Source organism: Alligator mississippiensis, chromosome 1, assembly GCF_030867095.1.
Source record: "Alligator mississippiensis isolate rAllMis1 chromosome 1, rAllMis1, whole genome shotgun sequence".
Classification (NCBI taxonomy): Eukaryota; Metazoa; Chordata; order Crocodylia; family Alligatoridae; genus Alligator; species Alligator mississippiensis.
The window spans coordinates 112,512,962-112,535,441 of NC_081824.1; the positions used below are offsets into that span (position 1 = coordinate 112,512,962).

Genomic DNA, 22,480 nt, shown 5'->3' on the forward strand with positions numbered 1-22,480 from the left:
TGCAGACTATGGGCCAGGAAGGCAGGATAACAGGCCAAGAGAGGCCTATATGTATCATCACTCATTATAAAAATCTATTCCACAAGAGAAGGCAATTTCAGTCTCCCATACACCTTGTGCAAGCAGCTCTGACTAGTCCTCAGAGATGTGAAACAAAAATGAGACAGTATACTCTTTTTGCAGTTCTTCTAAAGCCTCTATTTTTGTTCTCTCTGGAATAATGAGCTGTAACCTGAATTCTCTGTGCTGTGTTTTTTATAAGATCAAAGTCTCTGTGTCTTCTGGAGGTGACTGTATACGCACATACAGACCAGAAATAAAGAAAGGAAGCTACAACACTGTTATTGTCAATGTGAAGACAGCAGTTGCCGACAACCTCCTTTTTTATCTTGGAAGTGCCAAATTTGTAAGTCTGGTTCTCAGTTTTCTCTTATTGGAGTTTCTCAATCAAACAGGATCTCTGGCAAACAAAGATGACAAAAATGTTTTCCATTAGAGACTTCAAAGGAATGGCAGAGGACCCAAGAGTTTACCTGGATAACTAGATATATATTATTACTCACAGAAGAAACAAACAAAAAAAAAAAGCTTTAATTAGCTTAGAATTAACACAAGTGGCAGATATTTTGGTGTTTATCTAGGGATCCAATCTGAGACTCCTACATGGACTGCATTAAAACTGTAAAATCAGTAATAGTACAACTGGGATGATTTTTCATTTGCTTGTTTCTCATCCATTTTCCCTTGGGAATGAAGTAGCTAATCATCTTGGATCTGTCAAAGATCCTACTTACCATGACTTCCAGTCAAGCCCATAATAACTTCAGGAATGGTAGTGATGAATGATTCAGTTTTCCACAAGCCCTCCAGCAGACAGACTTCTCAAGCCATCAATAATAATTCAGTAAATGGGAGAAAGTGTTCATTTCCAAACACTCTAAGCAATGTATTTTATTTTTCTGCTATAAAAGGAAGAGTCTGGATGGTAATATGTATTAACCTATGGAACACTGGCATTTTTCAGTACAATACTGCTAGCCAAATGGATGCATTCTAAATAATATTGTTTATGTTTAAAACTGTCTCTAAGCAGCTATAATATTGCTGTTAACAGCTTCTCCAATGAACCAGCAATACACAGCTACCTAGAACAAGATACATGGTAAAGAACCATTGGATAATGGAAGGGATGAGGGAGATTCCTGGTTTCTCATGGGACCTGAAAGAGTAATACATCGAGAAAGAGAACTAATAAGAGGGAGCCAGACTTCTGTAGCCTAGTAATGACTGCACTCCCTTGGTGGTCAGGAACAGAAGAGAGAGAAGTCCTGCATTACGGTCCCTATTCCCAGCAGTTTATGCTTTTTATCCAATGACTTTTTAATGCAGAATTCATGGGAGTTACTATACAAAATTTGCTATGTGAACATGGGTCCCTGAGACACCATAAGTTTACTTATGATCTTCAAAAGTGTGGAAGATCTTCAAAAATTATATTTTTATAACATTTAAAGCAATTCACTGATTCCCTATTATTTTAATTCTTTGTATGCTAGACTGACTTCTTAGCCATAGAGATGCGTAAAGGCAAGGTGAACTTCTTGTGGGATGTGGGTTCTGGCGTTGGACGAGTTGAGTATCCAGATCTGACCATAGATGATGGCTTTTGGTACCGAATTGAAGCCTCTAGGTAAGCTTTGTATACTTTGGCTAGTATAGAAAGAAATGATACAACACAGCAAGTTCTGTTGCTAATCCTCTGTTTTTGTATTCACATTCCTTAAGAAATAAGTACAGCATTTGTACAAGGATAGTTTTTTAAAATCAATGTCATTATAACAATGATAAATGCAGTCCAGCTTAACAGAAACTTTTGAGCTTGTGTCCAACAGTCTGCTATCAGGAAGCTTCTAATCAGTGGCATTCTAAAGGTGCAGGTACTCTCTCTGTTGCTGAGATATACTACGGATGTGCAATATCCATTATCTCCTTCTATCAGCATTTCACCACCCTTCTCCCTTCACTCTATAGTCTCCTTGCCTATCACTCTCACCAGGGCACCCTCAACTAGCTCCCCTTTCAGTACATCCTCATATTCAAGGTTCCTAACATCATCTTCAGGGCTGAGATTCACAGAGGAATTTAGGTATCTAAATCCAAGACAACAAGTCATAGAAACCCCACCTATCTTCCATTTGTGCCTAAACTTTCACCAGAAAGCCTAACTAGAGACCTAAAGATTAGCTCCTTTTCATTCCCAGAGGTACTTTTTGCTTGACTTATCTGAATGTTTAGGCATTTATTACCTGCCTGAGGCAATTTAGGATTCACAAACCAGGCTAAAGGCTCCTGAGAGACCCAGTCCAGTATGGTGTTGAGACAATGACTAAGAGCATTGAGCTGAGTACTCACAGCCAGGGGAGAATCCATCGCAAGGATGAGGAGAGCACATTAGTCCACACTCCACCATTGTGGCTGTCCCTACCTGACCAGGGCACAGAAATAGCCCCAGAGTCATCCTTTTCCTGCTTGGCAGTGGGCTGCAGCTGTCCAGGGTGCTGGGCTCAGCAGGGGGCAGCAATGGTTGGTGGGTTCCCTCTTTTTGCGCAGACTACTCTTCCACTGCATTTCCTACTGGCAAGGAACAGGCTTTATAAAGAGGAACCCTCCTTTAACTACTGCTGCTGTCCTCAGCTGAGCTCAACATCCCACACAGCTGCACCTTGCAGCCCCCAGCTCAGATGGGGACAGTGGCAGCGGGAAGTTCCCCCTTCAAGTGTCTGATCCCCGCCCAACTCCCCTTAGGCCCCTGCCTGCCCTGGGCATCCTTTCCCCCATTACCTCGTGGTCCAAGGGGTAATGTGCTTCACCCCCTTAGCCACCATGGACGTTACCAGCCTATATACCAACATCCCACATGAGGATGGCATCCAAGCCTGCCTTACATATCTACAGGAACAAGATTACAACCCAGAATACAGACCCAAAGACATTACTGAGCTTATACACTTCATCCTCACACACAACAATTTCACTTTTAATAATCAACACTTCCTCCAGATGATGGGAACAGCTATGGGCACTAAAATGGCCCCACAGTATGTCAACCTTTTTATGAGCCACCTGGAAGAAGACTTCCTCAAGAACTGCACCATCAAACCCTTGCTATACTTAAGATACATTGATGACATCTTCATCATTTGGACTGAGAACCTGCAATCTCTGATTGAGTTCCATCAGAAATTCAACAGTCACCATCCCTCCATCCGACTTTCTTTAGAATACTCCAGCACCAACATCCCCTTTTTAGACACAATGATCAGTATCCAGAAGGGTAAAATACAGACCACAGTATACAAGAAACCCACAGACGAACATACATATCTGCACAGAACCAGCAATCACCCTAAACGCACCAAAAAGGCTGTGATATACAGCCAAGCCCTCAGATACCACTGCATTTGTACTGAAGAGAACACCCAGCATTGCCACCTCACCAATCTTAAAAAGGCTTTCACCCAGCAAGGACACTCGTCCAGAGAGGTAGATCGCACGTTTGAAAGAGCCACCTGGATACCACGTGAAGAACTGCTGCAGTACAGAAGAAAAACCCCCACAAATTGCACACCGCTGGTTATGACGTATCACCCCTCCCTTGAACCTGTATGGAAAATCCTCAAAAAATTGCAACCCATACTAGACAGAGACCCTATTCTTAAAAAGATCTTCCCAGAGCCACCCATCCTAGCCTTTAAACAAGCACCGAACCTCGCCAACCTCATCACCAGAAGCAAACTTCCTCAAGCCCAGAACACACCAAAAGGATCCAGACCGTGCTAGGACAAGAAATGCAAAACCTGTCAACACATCTCCACCACCCCCACAATTACTACACCCCACAACAGAGCCATCAGCATTCCCGGATCTTACAGCTGCACCTCCAGAAATGTAATATACCTCATCCAATGCACCAAATGCCCTGATGGAAAATACGTAGGAGAGACCAAACAACAACTGCGCACCAGAATGAACGCACACCGGAAATCTATCAAAGACAGAAACACCCAATTACCGGTGGGGGCACATTTCTCACAGGAGGACCACTCTCTCTCCAATCTCTCAGTCCTGATCCTCAAGGGAAACTTACACAACACTTCCCAGAGACGAGCCTATGAGCTCCATTTTATCAACCTGCTGGATACTAGAGATCATGGACTAAACATAGACATTGGATTTTTGATACATTATAATCTGCCTGGCAACTGACTCCCCAGCCCAGCCCAGCCGCTGGCTTCTTTACTTTTCATTCCATCCAGGAAGAGCACACACCAACTGCTGAAACTTCCTTAGCCTGACGAAGGGTTTTTAAACCCGAAAGCTTGATTAATAACTTTTCTCCAACTATTTGGGTTGGTCTAATAAAAGATATCAAATTCACCCAAGGAACCTTGTCACCCCCTTAGGAAATTCTAGATCTGTCCATACTCACAGCTACTTTCCTCACAGCTACTTGCCTTCAAAAAGGAGGAGGAGGTGGTGGTAGTCTTCTTTTTTATTATAGCCAAAAGGTCACAGCACTTGCTCAAAAAGTGGGAGTTCAGGGTTCTACACCTCCTCAGCCTGATGGATCTCACCTTTCTCACTGCCCAGGAGAGTGCCCTAACTATCAGACAAGGTAGGCTTGGAAAGTAGGCCCTCTACTGTTTCTGTAGATGCTGCAAAAAAGGAATACAAGATTCATAAAGACAGAGAGCAACCAATCAAGAGAGCAAAATGCCATAGTGCAGCCATGAGAACACTGCTCTAGGAGGGAGAAGAGCACTGGTTTCTGGTCCCTGCATCCAAAAGTTTATGAATTTTTTTTCAATGCATAAACCATCTTTAGGCACATGAGTGCTCAGCCTGTATTCCTTTGTGAATCTCATTCTAAAATCCCTTATACCTTTGCTCCTCTTTAGCCATTCTTTTATCTTATAGGAGCCCATAACCCCACCCCCATTCTTTCAGTGATGCCAGTTTTACCCTGTTGTTTTATAACACTTCCCTCATAATTCTTGTTGTTTAGAAACCCCTCCCCTAGACTGATCTGTAAGACTCTCTCTCTTATTCAGACTTCTCAGAACCCCCTTTGCCCTTGACACCCACCAGCGAAAGAACCTTAAAACAGGGGGTAAAGGGTAATTTGGGGGCAGTTCATATTTATCTAAAAGTTAGGTTGTATGTATCCATACTTTCATACCCTTTTTTCTCTCATGTATGCTGTGTAAGCTCTTTTGTTATGGACTGTCTCACCTTGTGGGCATATAGATAGTGCTTAGAATATTGTGGGCACTACTTCAGTGAAAATAAGTAATAATAAAAGTATTACATAATCTACCCATTAGTAAAGAAGCCTATTTTAAAATGTCCAAAAGTTAAAGGCAAAAATTCTTGTGGCTGCTATATTTTATTGCACCAACTGCATGATTGGATAAAGGCAGGTTTTCAGGTATCACAGTACCCTTGCTCCAGTCTGTTGGTCCAATAAAAATATAATCCAACAAGAATTCTTACCTCTCATATATTTCTTTGACCATCAGGGCTAAAATATCACCTCAACGCTACCAAAAGTTAAAGGGTGTTTTTGTACTCAGACTGAAAACTTTTATGTATCTCTGGATTTCAGTGAATTGTATCTTTTCAAAATATCTCTGTTTCATTTGTTATTGGGAATAGATGGCCTGTCACATCCTAGTACACTGATTCTTACTCAAAATGCCACACTTATAGGCAAATGTCTTTTCAAGCTGAACATGTGAAAAGATACAGTTTACGGAAAATCAAGGTTAAAAATACTTTGGCCTTACTCAGCCACACGGGAAGATTTTACACATTTTAAGAGAACAACTATTAAATATTTTATTTCCCATCCCTAACTTCAAGAACTTAGGTGGATTAAGACCTGAAATTTAAGCTAGTTCTCAAACCATATATGTGGAATTATGGTCTTGGTATGTACGTTAGGGAAATATACCATCTGATATGGTATGGTATGGTAATTAGAAACAAAATTCAGCTGGTTTAAAAAGTATATTTTTAATCTTTGTGTGTACCCTCTATTTAATCTCCAATCATCTTGGGTCCAATGGACTTGGATCTTTTCATCCTAAAAAAGAGAAAGCTGAGAGGGGACGTGGTAGCAGCTTACTGCTACATCAGCGGAATACATCAAGGGCTTGGTGAACAACTGTTCACTAGGGCATCCTTGGGGAAAACCAGGAGTAATGGCCACAAACTCCTGGGAGACCATTTCAGGCTTAACACTAGGAAAAACTTCTTCACAGTTAGTGTGTCCAGACTGTGGAATAAACTCCTTCCAGAGGTGGTGCAATCGCCTACCCTAGAAATCTTCAAAAGGAGACTGGACAGTCACCTCACTGGGGTCACCCGACCCCAGTTGTCTTTCCTGCCTACTGCAGGGGGCTGGACACCATGATCTTGCGAGGTCCCTTCAGCCCCTAACAATTTGTGAATCTATGAGTCACTATTAAAATCTTTTAAAACTTGTGTTTTGAGAGTAGATAATATTACAGCATGGCCACATTACATGTCATGTATAAAGATTACCATATCGCAATTAATTATTTGCTAAAAGAATTGTAATCTTTTTACTAAAACATTCCAAATTTTATTTGCTAACATTGAATAAACCATGGTATCTTATACAATATCAGCTAAACTAATATCTGTTTAAGGACATGAATCCTAATTTGAATAAATCCTGTTCCACTGTAATGTGCTAATTTGACATAATATTAGGCAGTGAAAAAAATAACATTGTCAGTAAAGACAGGAAAGAAAACATAGGTGTCTTAATTTCTATTCTGTCCATAACTCAGAAGAGGGAGATGTCTAGTGTAAACAAGTTAGTAAAATCTCAAAAATCAGCCATTCATGACAGTTAAATAAAATCATGGCAAAGTTTCCAAAGCTAGCTTAATTAAATCTTACAGTTAGGGGAATGCAAACTGAGATACTTATGTAAGATGCTCATCAGTTCAGTGCAGTCTGAATTCATATTGCACACACTGAAATAGCTTCATGTCACAGTAGAACGGGACTTTCATTTACAGGAAAGCTAGTTCAGCAGAAAATGCAGCCAGGACATGATATAGGAATTTAGACATTCTACAAAGTGCATATCACGTATTAAACTGGTTGTTCTTGATATAGAGCATTCGTGCTCTTACATTTGAAGCAAATGGAGCAAACTGCTAACTCAGCAATGGAAGCAATTACAATAACACAGATCTGAAGAGTGGAGCAATGTTGAGGAGAATTAGATTATAAAGAGACTAGTTGAATTGGTAGGATCAAAATGAAGAGCTACAGAATGGTTTTTGCATTCCTTAGGCAGATTTGATAGACTATGTGCTGAAGACCTTTAACTGACATCATTATATAGTACCCCTGAGTAAGTGCTTAAACCAGTGCACCAATTTCATTTTTTTCCTTTCATCTTTGTGTTTCCGCCCAGTTCCAAGGACATAAATTCAAAATTATGTGACATAACTGTTGTGATACCCATTAATGGGGGTATTCACTCCTAGAATGGAAGCGTCAGATGAAATTTTGGCCCCAGTAAAATGAAGAGGAATGTTGCAATTCATCTCAGTGGTTACTGGATTTCACACAGGCCGTGAGCAGATGTACATTTGAAGCAGTCTAAGTTCTACTTCAGTTGGGAGTGCTTCTGGTCCTGGACAGGCCGTGGCACACACCTTCCACCAAACCACAAAATCACCACAGTGGCATACAGTGGCATGCTTTCTAGCCAGGGGTTGTAATAAGAAGTTGCTCGGTCCTGTGGCTCCAGTCCCCCACCAGCAGGAACTCAGCTTCCAGTTTACCAGTTCTGGAGACTGAGAACCTGTGGGGTTACCATGGAGTGGTGGGGCAAAAGTAATTGTGCACTGAGAGAGGGAGCAACAGAGGGATGCTGGGTGAACTCTATGCAGTGTCGATTTGAACAGTGGTTTCCATTCAATTGTAAATATTTTTCAGCAAGCACCACACCTGTAGCTAATACTACATTTATTTCATATTCTAAGTTAAAGAAAAGGAAATGTGTAGAAACTTTTGACAAATTGATAAATAATATTACAAGTTTAAAAAGACAATTTTAAACACAACAGGGTAACAATTAAAAAAGATGAGGCTTGTGTCTGAGTTTAATAATCACCCAGGGAGCTTTCTTGTGGAGGATGCAGGTCTCTAACATTACAGCAAAGTGAATTAAAGGACTTCATTAAATGATCACCTACTTCAAAGGAATGAAATTAATCAAATAAACCATAGGAAATTCAGAAATTAATTTGGATCATAGCCTGCTTCATTTATTAAGTCAAGAAACAATTACATGGTGCTATTTTAGTCTTAGTAATTATCAAAAGTCTAGCTTCTCTGTTTTACTTGTTGAATTCTTACTTAATGTATACATATATTCAAGGTAAAAAGTGAGGCAAGAAACACCTGCTCTGTGATCCTGTATAAAGCTTTCATGGGTATATGAGAGCAAAGAAACTTCCTTTGACTTTATATAGAAACCTGAACATTACCAAATCAGAAACACATTAATGTTGTACAGTCACTATTGAAACATATCTGGAAAATATTAAGTTTTATATGCTATGGTTTAACTGCAGTGTTTGGAGGGTTCTTTGTTTTTAAGGACTGGGAGAAATGGCACAGTATCAGTCCGAGCTCTGGATGGTCCCAAAGCCAGCATTGTGCCGAACACTGTCAGTGAAATCTCTCCACCTGGTTATACTATTCTGGATGTAGATGCAAATGCCATGCTGTTTGTTGGTGGGCTAACTGGAAAAATAAAGGTAAGGTGTTTGCTACCATTGGTGCATTAAATCTTAGGTTTTGATAATTACATGGGCTGCTGTTGTTATAGTTAAACATTTATTTTTAATAGCAACTGGGCCTCATGTGGCTAAGTATTGTATTAATTCATAATACGGCTGAGCTCCTAAAACAGCACTGCTCTTGGTAATAGTGTGTGTTCCTCCCAGATACCCAGCTTCTTTAGTTCTCTCTTCTACTCTCTCTTCCCTTCAGTATGCCTGTTTCCTTTATGTTTCTTTTTCATCATTTTGGGTGCTGGCAGGTACCTGTTCTTTCTGCTGATTCATATAACTCAGGTGCGGGCAATTATTTTGGACGGAGGGTGGCTTTCCAAGTTTTAGCAAACTGTTGAGGGCTGCATGGGTAGCCCCTCCCCTTGACAGGTGCCCCACTCCTTGGTCTCCATCCTGTGACCAGAAGTCCCATGCCCTAACCCCTGACCTTTGCCACCCAAAGTCCCTTCCCACAGAAGTACTCCTTTCAGCAAGGGGTTTTGCCATCTTGGAACCAGAAAAATACCAAATTATATTCTAAAAAGCAAACATCTACAGCATTCATTAATTTGATTTCAAAAAATACTTTTGTCCTGATTTACATGTGTTTGTGTAGTGTACACAGAGGTGATTGCACAGAGACAATATCTTAAAATGAAGTCTTACTCTTGTATATCATGGGGGGTACATATAGGTTTGTGGGGGGCTGTGGATGTGAGAGTATGTGGGGTATGAGTGGGTATGGGGTTTGTGGGGGGGGAAGTGTATCGGGGAGGATGGCTCAGGTTTATGAGGGGAGTGTGGGGATCTGCATGTATGGCAGTGTGAGGTGGGGTGTGGGTGCATGTGTATGGTGGGGTATGCATGTGGGACTCACCTTATGAACACACAGACACACACACTGCCCCTGCCTGTATGCCTGCATGCACACACACATACACACATGCAAACACACACACACACACATATACTAGCATGGCCCCGTGCTCCCCAGTCTGGCAATGCAGCTGGGAGCTACATGGCACCAGAGCAGTGTGGGGACAGAAGAGAGTGAAGTGGCTGTGGGTGGGATGGGGATGAGCTGCTCAGTTCTGCTGAGGGCTCCCCCTGGGTCCTACTGCCCCTAGCTCCTGTCAGCTCTGACAGGTAGCCAGGAGCATATAAATATTAATTTACTAATTTTTTTAGGGGCCTCACAGGCTGGATAAAATGGCCTGGTGGGCTGCATTCAGCCTGTGGGCCGTATTTTGCCTGCCCCTGATATAACTCCTCTCCTTTTGTCCACTAATAAATTTTCCAAGCCCTGTTAGTTCAGCTTCACAGGCTATTCTCTCTTCTGGCTGGTTTATCCTTCCACCTGTCTCCTTTTTTGCTTCTCAACTATATCTTCATCCCCTATATCTGCCTTTGCTTCCTAACAGTTAGTCCTTTTTTGCCAGATACCATGAATCTGCTTCCCTCTTAATGCCTATCATTGACCTGTCCATCCAGATTTCATCACACTAGTGATAGACATCTTCAGTGGAACATGGTTAGCTATACTACATATATGTTACAAGACAGCTTATTATGATCCAGGGAGGTCTATAGCCATCCCTGGTTGCCATGTCCCCTGTGTTGGAGAGCAGGATACCCTGCAGGGTATCTTCAAGTGGAGACGGTGGACTCACATTCCTGCTTCTGCACTTGCAGACATGCACAGGGAAATCCCTATGCAAGGGATTCCCGCATGCATGCCTGCAAGTACAGAAAGGGGAACTCCCACTCCCCCCTTCACATTTGCAGGCATGCACATGGAGGTACCTCTTCAAGGAATTTCCCCACGTGCCTGCAATCGCAGAGTGGGGAAATTGCACAGTGGTAACCCCCACCCCCCTGCATTTGCAGATGGGAAAAGGGAAATCACCTGGAGAGAGATTCCTCTGGGTGCTGTATGGGGTATCTGTGTGCAAGCAGGAAATCCCTGCTTGCAGACACCCCACCCCACCCCCAACTTTCCCCTCTTACCCAGATACATCTTTGGAGGAACATGAGAAAGTGAGGCAGGCACTTCCAAGGCCTCCTAGGGTGTGCAAGACTGGGCACCTCAAGCCCATGGGGCCTCTGCTCCAGGGAGGCTGGAAACCCAAGGGTAGCTTTATATTTCCCAAAATATCCACCATAAGCAAACAGACATGGGCTGCAATAAAATGGCCTGATTTAATACTGCCTTCTGTCATGGCCACAAATTGAGCATTTGTGGCATGATTGAAAGTATGGACATCTATTTGCTTTCACTTTGTGCCACCCTGAAAATGTTTACAGTAGACCTCTGTAATTTTTTACTCCTCTCTGTTGACTCTTCTTTCTGTTTACCTCCTATGGGCCTTCAGTCACTAGGCCTTCAGGACAGGGATTAATAAGAGAGATGTTAACATCATGATTTACATTGTGCAAGAGATGTACAACATTGGCAGCTCTGAAGTTGCACTGTTAGTTATCTGGAGCTGATCATTGGTTGCATTTAACTTATATGTGAACGTACTTGAAGTTTATTCTGACTAGACCCAATTTAAATATTTTCAACTGGAAATACTTCCTAGAAAGTGAAATAATATTTGACATGACAATTTGACATTTAAATTTTTTGTTTTTATTTTTTCAAAATGTTAGAAAGGAAAGGAAATGGAGCACTTTATTTCAGCAGCAAATTTTGAAATTGTCCATAGTGGTTTATAGACTTCTAAATATATCTTTTGACTGTTTGGAACAAAAGCAAAACATTAAAATGTCAAAATTGCCAATTAACCAAAATTCCATTTATGAACAGCTCTAATAGGTGTAGGATGCAAACCTTTGCTATACTTTATTTTGTACAGAATGAATTAAGTTCACATAGTACATTGTAGGATGCATGCCCACATAAACAAAGACACATATAAAGACAAAGGAAGGTTTAAAGGCTACAGATGGAGTATCTTTTGCAAATCTAGATTCCCTTTCCTTAAACCAATTGCTTCAAGTCCAGCTATAACTAAGAAAATATCCATAAACCCTATGGAAGATTTGTGGATCTGATTGTGGTTTTTAATTTGATCAGATCCATTGCTATGCATTTCTGTATAAGTGAGGTAATTAGCTACATTCGTCTGAAGTCCAGAAAGTAGGGCAGGGTAGTACCATAAGTCTTTGGCACATTTTCATTTAATGGTGCAATGGGATCTGATCCCCAGTCCCAACAATCATGCCTCCTGGCATGCCACAGATATATGGCAGGAGGCACGGTTGTGGAATCAATGATCAGCTCCTAATTGTGCTATTACTACTTGCCAATGCAGGGGGAGGCCAGGTTCCTCCTGCACCAGCAAATTGAAGAGTGCCCATGAGTCCAGCTCAGCTAACAATCAGCTGATTGTCATTTGGCTTCTGGAATGCCACTGAGGACTCAAACTGGTTTCAGTGCAGTCTGGGCTCAGGCTGACAATCAGCCGATTGTTGGCCTCAGCTGGGACAGCCCCGACTCTGGTTCTGGATGGAAGCTGTCCCAGCCAGGCTGAAAATTGTCAAAACCCTATACCCAGCAGCTTTGACTGGGCTGCTGGGTGCAGGGGATCACTGCAAGAATATGAAGAGAGCTGAAGGGCTTCTGCCACTGGGTACTTTAAACTCTGCCAGGAACCTTGATACCCCTGTATGTAGGAATTCAAATTCACTGAAAAAAATTGTGGGGGGGGGACGGGACTTGCAGGAATAAACAGTAGTCTTTGTTTCCCTTCTCTTCCCCTGCTACCCTGGCAACTGTGAACTGTAGGTCTATCTCAGTCTCTACATTCCTGCTTTCCTAGCCAGGACAAAGACATTTGCTTCTCCTGTGAACCATAAACAAGAGTCCTTACAGGGAAACAGCTGAAAATAACAATCTGTCAGCTGCTGAAAGTACAGATGTTGCTTCAAACTTGAAGAAGGTACTGAGCCTTCCAAAGCCAGATCCAGAATGAGTCCTTCCCAGCCACCAGTCCTTGGGCCTTTGTCAGATCATATTGGCTATGGAGCACAACAGCTCACTGTCTTATCCAAGCCATCTCTTTCTTATACTGTGGTTCTTCAGGAAGTGTAAGAGTGTGTGAGATCTGATGATGCTCTAGAGTCATGTACTAACTGACAGTACATGATACAGTACTTTTCTAATCTCTGTTTTCAATGGAATTCAACCAAGTGGGATAAACAGGTTAACAAGGATATTTCTGCTATAATATTCAACAATAAATACTCTTTGTTGGGCTTCAAAGTAAATACTACATTGAGATCAATGAGGGTAGTTCATAGCTTTCAAAGCTGTATAACTAGCTAAGATCCTGATTCAGGTAATCATTTAATCATGTGCTTGAGTCCTTCCTATTCAGAAAAGCATTTAAGAGCTTAGCTTTATGCATTTATTTAAATCCCATTGACTTAATAGGAATTTTATCATCTGTTTAAATTTCAGGGTTCTTTATTGAATACTTTAAAAAAATAATCTAACATTTACATTCTTGCAAATCTTGAAAATCACTGAGCTTTAAAAAGCCACTTGCCAGGCCTCATTAGGCCTGTTGGCCACGAGTAGTTCACCCTAAAGTGAAAAGGGAGGGAAGCATCAGGGCAAAATTAAAAACTAAAATTTATTATTTTGATTTTAATTCATTTCAGATTTCCTTTTTGAGTTAAATCAAGTGAATCAAGCACAAAATGTAGCAAATACCTGTTCATTTTGTATTTACACAACTCTAAAGCTTTAACAAGTCCCCACAAATATTTTAGCCTAAAGTTGGTGCGGAAATGTTACTCGGGGACTGAACCTTCAATTTAAATACTAGCTTGAAACAAATTTTTATGTCTGAATTAGGAAGTATAAAGATTTTGGGGGTAGTTGTGGCAATACTGCAACAGCCTTCACTGCAGCTATGTTAAAGCAAAAATCACTGCCATTGTGAAAATATGCCATTAAAAAGGAGTTCATTACACTGAATAATATTTGTGTGTGGTGTTAACTTCTGAGAAATCCTTTAAAATTGTATAGGTCTTTCTTTAAACAAAAGATCATTTAAAAGTTATAAATCTCAGAGAACTGATATTCATTTTATTACCTACAATTTTTTAATGGGATCTATTGACCGCAATATTCTGAGTAGTATTTCCCCAGGATGTCTATTGTTATTCCATATTCCAACCAGAATATGATACTTAATAATTGCAGTTGCATTTTCAACTTATCAACACAACAGGCTTAAATAATCATATATCAAATCATTAACTTCCTCAATATAAATTTTGATTTAATTTACAGTGGGTATAGCTACATGTGCGCTTTACTGCAGAGTTGACTAATTAGCTATGCATAAAGCATCACATTCTACACATGCATTGGTATTAGGGCACAGTAATTAATTAACTCTGCCATAGGATTGTGGACAATATCATTGTGGACAATATTATCCTATAACAGAGTAATTTACTCTGCCAAAATGCATGTGTAGATGGTGACAGGGACTAGCTGGGGCACAAGGATGCTAAAGTGTGAGGGCTGACTGCCGCCCAATCTTGCACTGTAGCACCCTAATGCCCTAGCCAGGCCCTCCACCACCCAACACCACTACCCAGAGCCCAAGGCTGACCCTTGTGAGCCCTCATCTGTTCCACCCCAGCTCAAAGTGCTGTAGTCCCAGGTGCATGTGTAAATGCTATACCCAGGAGCAGTTGACTCCAGCACAAACTACACCAGAGTTTATTTTGTCACATTAATAGCACATGTAGATGCACCCGGTTTACTTTATAGATTTGCTTTATAATGAATTTTATTGTTAATGCTTAAATAACATTTCTATTACAACAGCATCCTTCTCCTTTAAAATGCAGTTTAACATATTTGCTACATGAACAACTAACAGAAATAACTTACATGTGGCGCATCATAAACCAAAGATTAAAACAATTACAGTAGAATTACTGGGTAGAAAGAGGTGTCAACAGTGAATCAAGATTCTGACACTTAAAAGTGTTTTAAGTGGAAAGAATTACTGAGAAGGACGTGGGAAGGATACAATGAGGCAAATATACAGTGGAAGAAATTCAACAGTGAACCACATCCCCAGTTTCTAGCATGTGCTTAACTCTTCTGCTGAATTAGAGCACGCCCCAACATGTCATGCACTAAAATACCAGCTTCCAATCAGAATGAAAATTCGGGAAAGGTTTTTGCTTTTTTTTTAAAAGAACCCATTTTATCAATAACCAACTAGGCTACCTGAAAATTGGTCCTTCACCCAGGCAGCCAGAATAAATTATTAACCAGCCTCATGTAACTGGTTAATTTTGAGAATCTGGGTTCTCAACATTTTTGATGCCTGTACTATGTTCTAGGAAATTCTGAGTTAAAAAAAAAAAAAAACATGTTAAATTTGCTTCCTTCTCTTGAAATAAGTTTGGTTGTTACCATATGTGCAGTTGTTAAATGCGCAAGATGAAGTCCTACAAAAACTCTTATCTTTTCACCGAGCAGCTTCTATAAAAAGCTGGATCTCCTTGGGCATTTAACAAGGTCAATGATACTTTAAAAACCACTTTCTGTCTCTCAGATCTACTGTTTCATATCATTGGGTCACAGTCTGCGTGATCAGACAGAGTTGAAGCTTTGCCCTGGGATATAATACAAAATCCCTTTTTGTCTGTGCCTCTGCAGTTTTTTATTTTTTTTAAATGTTCCTTTTTGGTTTTAAAAAACATTTATCATTTTACTTGAGTAGAAGAATATGATGCTTAGACATCATGAAATTCTCAAAAGTGACATTAAGTTCATACTTGTTGCTAATTAAAACATTTACAATTACCTTGGGAAATATCACCAATGCATTAAATCTTTCAAGTCATACTCTTCTTCGAAAGTTTTCAAGTTGCTCTTCTCTATATTCTTCAGGGTAATATTCTTAATATTCAGAGAAAACAGCAGGTGCTTGTGTGTCAGTTGCTAGGTTTGTAGATTTAAAATCAGCTCATATTGATGAAGTATACTTTAAAATGAAACTATAAAATTCTAGAAGGATGAACAATTCTGTGCATTGTCAAATCACATGAGAAAGGCCCTAGGTAGTCTGCGTAAACCTGGCCTAGTGGGTTTTGGTATGTGGGGGCTTAATTTGCTTGACCATCCCTATTTTTGCTAAATCTAAAATCGGGTTTTCCCCATGTTTTACTAAGTGGGTTAACAGCCAGTCTTTCAGCTTAGAAAATGTTGGTTCGGTTTCCTGTCCTTCCCTTCCCAGGCCTTCAAGGACTACAAATACTGTAGAGACAGCTTGTTTGTTTTATTACAGAGGAGATTGCATAGTTCCTGCCCTGATTAGCTAAGAAAAAACACTGATTGACTCCAAAAAAGGGCCTAGCCTTCCATAAGTGAAGGATGCTAGTTATCATAATGGTTGGGGAGGCAAACTGTGCAGTAAGACCATGGAGAGAACCCAAAAGCATCCTTCCTCTACCTTCTCCCCAGTCTCATAATCTGCCTTCCCATACTACTACAAGCTTTCCAGTTCTTTAACAGGGTTTGTCAGACAAGAATGATGTTTCATTAAAAAACCCAAGTCACTTTAAGTATTTGTCATGTCCATTCCACATTATGTTTTAAAGATAATGGATGACTTCAAACTACATTCTAACTAGCTCCATAATTTCCTATTTGCAGAAGTCAGATGCTGTAAGAATCACTACCTTCAATGGCTGTATGGGTGAAACATACTTGGACAGCAAGCCCATAGGATTGTGGAATTTCAGGGAAACCGAAGGTGACTGTAAAGGATGTGCTGTCAGGTTAGTAATGAAATGGCTGCTTCTTATGCTTTTCACTCTTCTTTATAAACTGTTTGTGACAATGCACATTTATGTTGTGGAGCAAGTAATACAAAGATCTACAACAGCCCACAACAGGCCTTGTAAGTTTCATTAGTACAGTGCACAAAATTCATAAAATTAAAGGGATTATTAAAAATTATGTTAAAAGAATGCCAAAAGAGATACTGTCTAATCCATTTAAAGAATAAGGTTGGCCATACCTTAATGGATTCTAGACAAATGGGGAGAGTACTGTGGCCTGAGGCTTTGTTGCAAAACACACTTAAATTGCAGGAAAATTCCTACTGACTTCAATGGGCTTTGGATCAGGCCAAAAGGAAAGTAAGGGCTAGAGTCTAGATTCACAAAAGGGACTTCAGCATTGGAAATGCTGTCTGCCCCCTAAAATGGAATCTGTGACCCTGGGTTATATGCATAAGCTCAGTGTATGGACAGTTAAACACTCTCTGATTGGTATTTCCTCATGAGAGCTAATACATAGGCCCCCTCTACACATGCAGGTGTGATGGGATCTAAAGCACACATGCATGGCAGGATGTGCAATTGTGGATTGCACCTTAGATCCCATTGCACCTCTTGCCGGTACAGGGGGATCTTGATCCCAGGCTCCCCCTGCACTGGCAAGAAGCAAATTCCTGCAGCTGGGATCTCCACACACCTTAGTTGAGGGGCTCCTAGCCATGGGGGCACCCATGTCCCCTAGAGCAAGGTATCACCACTGCAATGATCTCCCCACCCCAATAGTGCATGAAACATCCATGGTGGGAGGATCACCACAGGGGCGAATTAAACTATAAAGTTAGTGTACATTTTCAAGGTGTAATGTTACAGCTGGTTGGAGCTTTTTATTGTGATAAGTATTTTGCATGTGTAATTGGTTTCAAGGTAATTGTGTAATTAACCAGTTAATTATGTGATACATGTAACATGTAGAGAGGGTTATAGACTCACCTAGGCTAGCCAACAGGAAATGCTGAACGTAAGATGGACCTTCAATCCCACACTTCTTGGGACCTTATGTGCCTAACTCCAGGGCCATGAAAGGGGCCCGTGGTAGCGATCCCTTTTATCCTATCATTCAGGGGCCAGAGCATTTTCCCAGGAAGTGAGAGACCTAGGTTCAGTATTCACAAGGCCAAAGAAAAGAGACCAGGACTTTCTAGCTCAGTGATTAGGTCACTCTCCTGCGAACAGGGAAGCTCTAAGCACTAGTTGTAGATTTTATCCATGACTATTTCATTTTAAACCCTTAAATAACCTTTGGACCAGACGCTTTCCAGAAGGAAGGTCTTGTGATTGGACTCACCCTAATAGTCTTGAGCTCCAATAGGTCATTTTTCCTTATATCGCAAAATTTGTGGGATCTAGGATGATGGATGGGCTCTGTGCATGTTTTCTATATATTCCTCCTTTCTTGAAGGGGTGTCAGCCTTCCCATTGTGGAAACCTGATATATTACAAAATTGAATCTAGAAAATAGCAAGAACTAGCAGGCCGTTGTTAGTCAAGGCTCCTTGCTGAGCAGAGATACTTGAGATTCCTGTGGTTAGTGAGGACATGTACTGGGTGTCATGTTCCCTCCAAGCAGGAGAGTCATGTTGTCTCTTTTTGATTGAATAAGTCTTCAATTCTTTTTGGGGACACTTTCAAAAAAAAGTTGGAAGTGCACCACCCAGAATAGTCTATAGCTTAGCAAATAGAGTATTCTCCTATTCTCTAGAAGGAAAAATATGTGAATTTGAGACCCTTAAGGCTGAGGGGGTCATTGAACTTTGATCCTTCCACATCCCTGGTACATGTACTGATCTCTGAGGTATTGAAAAAAGGTGGAGTATCACCTTATCTGGCTGTTTTTCCATGATTAAGATGAGCTGTCTGTCGTTGTACATTTCGTGGTTTGTATCAGTTTCCTGATATTCCCCCTAGAACATCTCTGTTTAGTATTTCATGGGCTGTGTTTAAGGTTCAGGGGTCAAAGATGTGTTGGTATAAAAACAAACTCTCTTCAGATTCCTTTTTCACATGCAGAAATAGGGAAAACTGGTTGGAAGCTGAGGAATTTCCTTCTTTTCTAGCCCACAGGTGGCAGACAGTGAGGGAACAGTTCAGTTCGATGGAGATGGTTACGCTATGGTGAGCCGTCCAATCCGCTGGAATCCCAATGTCTCCATGGTCATGTTCAAATTCAAGACCTTCTCTTCTAGTGCTCTGCTGATGTACCTTGCCACACAGGACTTGGTAAAAAAAAATGAAAAAATAAGCAAACAAAAAAACCCCTTCTCATCAGGTTTCACTCTTATTTTGCAATTGCTGAATTCCTAGGACAGCACATTTCTTTTAAGTGCATATCCTTCAGCCTGAAAAGGGTATGCACTAACCCAGAGTATATGCTTACCCTTACTTAGTGAATACATACACTCATTAACTAGAGAATAGCTTGCTGTCAGTACTGTCATACTAGCGTCTCGGCAACTAGCCAGTCCTGACATTTTCAAGGCTTCTAATGCCAGCGCTCTGAGACCTGCTAAGCCCTTCACCATTTTTGCTATCGATTATTATGCTCAGATTACAAACTAGATAGCAGAGCTGAAGATGCTGTCCACTAAAGAGGTTTATGTATTCAATTAATATGAAGATAACCAGTGTTCATTAATAATGTAAGCATGAGGCAAACACTTAGCTTCCTTAGTTGCAGAACACAATAGAAATCTATGGTCTTATCTGATATGTATACAAGTGGAAGTGACGGGGCTCACAAGGAGAACTGAAAGTTTTTTTTAAAAGTGTCTCCTTCTAAGGTGCTGGTTGATTCTTCAGTGATGGAAGAGGGTTTTCTGGCACAGGAGCTGAGGAGTCTGAAGTGACTGGTACATGACAGCAGAAGTATTGTAATCAAATGACCTAAGTTTGTGTATGTGAGTGAGGGGAGTTGTGGAGTATACATATTTAAATTCATCCTCACCCAGCTGAAGTCAACGGGAGTTTTATCACTGACTTCAGTGAGGCCTAGATCCTCCCCAAATTTCCAATGGTACAAATTACCAAAATCATGCCTGGGAAATGATAGATACATCTAAGGACCATACTAGAGGACAAAAGAAGTGGTGGAAAAAGTAAAGTAATAATTAAGAGAGTGTTTGTGCCTAATACAACTGGCAGGACAGGTGCCAGGGTTATGACCATGGTGGGGGTGGTCACCCTGGGGCTTGATACTAAAGGTTCATACTAAAGCTAGGGAATCAGGAGCAGGCAAGGTCATGAAGCCCGAGTCCCAACAAAGCCACAAGACAGGAGAGCTGGAGCAGACTAGGTAAGAAATAAGAAGAAGGGGTCCAGACTGAATCCACAAGCCAGGTCATCAGGGACACTGGCTGGAGTCTGGAACTAGGAACCAATGGGCAGAAACCAAGAACAAAGGTTCAGACAGGAGACAGGAGCTAGACAGAGGCATTTGTCCTGCTGAGTAGCTCTCTGGGCACTGAGGCACTAACGAGCCTGCCTGCTGCTCTGACTTCTGGCAGTAACCTTCTCCCTATAGCTCATTTCAGGACCAAGATTGTCAGAATTCAGGTTTTAAAGTTTCCAAGATTCTGAGGACATGACCAAGCCCAGCTTTTGAGGCCCTGGGGTCACAGCCATGGAGAGCCTTGCATGGCTCTGGGGTAACAGATGAGGAGAGCTTATGATGCTCTTGGGGTGCTCCTCAACAGTAAGGCTGGAACTAGGATGTAACTAGTTACTGTGGAGCTTGAAACTAGAGTTTCATGAGCCAGGCAATCAGGAGCAGGCACCATAAGGAGACAGTAATAACACAGCTGGGGGATCAGGAGTGGTTAAGACAAGGAGCCATCAGCAGGGGTCCAGGCTGGGTTCATGCAGGTAACCAGGGCTAATTACCCTGCCTGCTGCCCTGCATCTTGACAATAGAGAAACTAAGAGTCAGTCAACAACATGTGACAGTGATACTTAAAAAGAAGAAGAAGAAAATTGCAATTAGGTTTATCATGCCACAGTGGTACTTGGTCATTTTAGACATGGCAGAATGGTTCATAAAATAATCTCCCTCTGAAAATGTGGTCTCACAGTAGGAAACAATCATTGAGAATCCCTGCCCTAGTGATTTGGGAATAGACATGAGTAAGTATCTGCAGTTCAGGTTTTATCAAATGTTCCCATTTCTCCTCTCCCAAAATTGAGTATGTATATAAATATAATCATTCTCACACTTTTGCTTAATCCAAGTATTGTTCATGTTTCACCACTCCAAACATTTCTTTTAACTGTAGAAAGCAGAATAAAAAGCCTCGGTCTTACAGAACAGTCTATGAACAAGACAGACTTAATTTTTTCAGGACTAATGCCCCTGAAGTGGTAATCTCCCATTTCTTAAATCCTGTCTTTCACAGATCCCTGACTCCCTAATAGGTTAACAATTCTGCTAGCCACTGTCTGCCCCAGCTTTTGTAGTTCATTATACTACAGCTCCAGTCAGCCACCAGTACTTGCAATTTAGACATCAACACCCGAGGTTGACTAGAATTACAGCAAATTGCACTGCACTGTGCTATCTCAGGGACATTACCTGTTAGAATCCATACCACCTCTTTTCTGCTATAGCTCACCAGGCTCAGTAAATTAAAGTTGGCTCAGACATGTCTACCCACACTGCAATCATATCTCCTGATTGCAGTTCAGGAGTACCCTCAAAGATGAGTGTAGTTTTCAGATAATTGTAGGCTATAGCCTGTCCTTCAGCCTGACAAGACAAATATAAAGGACAACCCACCAGTTTAGTAAGTGACCTGCCTGAGAAGGTAGGTAGTGAAGCAACTCACTGACAGATCACTTCAGAGTACTGCAGTTACAGACATCAAACACCCGAGTAGTTTCACATGCTTAAAATATACCTTTATAGTGTCACTCAAAAAAATGAAACGATTGCTTAATGTCAAATATTGCTTATCAGAACAGAAATCAACATTCAGCATGTCTAAACCATGCGTCTAATCTGTCTCATTAACAGAAAGATTTCATGAGTGTAGAGCTCAGTGATGGGCGCATAAAAGTTAGCTATGACCTGGGTTCAGGTACAGCTTCTGCTATCAGCAACCAAAAGCACAATGATGGGAAATGGAAATCATTCACCTTGTCAAGAATTCAAAAACAAGGTGAGTTCTTATAGTGATAACACCATAAGTTTCCTAATTACCCTACCAAGCACAGCTAACCATCTAATCACTGTGAAGATGATGTATAAAATTGCCAGGTTTAAAAAGTTCTGTAAGAAAGTGATTTAGCAACTTCTTTTGCTTAGATTACAGGTGGCTTAGGTGAGATGTGCCTGATTGCAGTGTCAAACAGGTCTTTTATGATTTTCTTTTGAAACCAGTAACTTAATTTCCAGGCATAATTCTGCTTTGCAGCTGGCTAAATTACTTTCGAAAATACATTTGAGTGAAAAAGGTTTTTGTGGTTTTTTTCCAAACAGTACCCTGATCTTGTTCAAAGTTCATTTAAAAAAAAAAAGCCCACATGATTTCTGTTAGAGAAGGAGTTGGTTTTATGCTGTACCCCACCTTTCATAACCTGAGTATCCCACACTACTTTAAAAAGTAATGAGTTAAATGCTGGCAGTGCAGTACCTGGGTAGACAAACACAGCAACCATAAAATATTCATTTGCAGTGTATCATACACTGAGACTGAACCTGGATTACAAAGGTTAGGAATGTT

At 41.0% G+C, this 22,480-nt stretch overlaps 1 protein-coding gene across 1 annotated transcript in view; it reads left to right on the forward strand.

The window, feature by feature from the left end:
* Positions 1–22,480, forward strand: part of LAMA2 (laminin subunit alpha 2) — a 630,290-nt gene that overhangs the window by 561,945 nt on the left and 45,865 nt on the right. The window contains exons 45-50 of the mRNA XM_019479551.2: positions 263–406; positions 1,557–1,690; positions 8,711–8,870; positions 16,582–16,706; positions 18,824–18,986; positions 21,772–21,916. Coding sequence (XP_019335096.2) covers positions 263–406; positions 1,557–1,690; positions 8,711–8,870; positions 16,582–16,706; positions 18,824–18,986; positions 21,772–21,916 — 871 coding nt within the window. The remainder of the gene's footprint in view (positions 1–262; positions 407–1,556; positions 1,691–8,710; positions 8,871–16,581; positions 16,707–18,823; positions 18,987–21,771; positions 21,917–22,480) is intronic.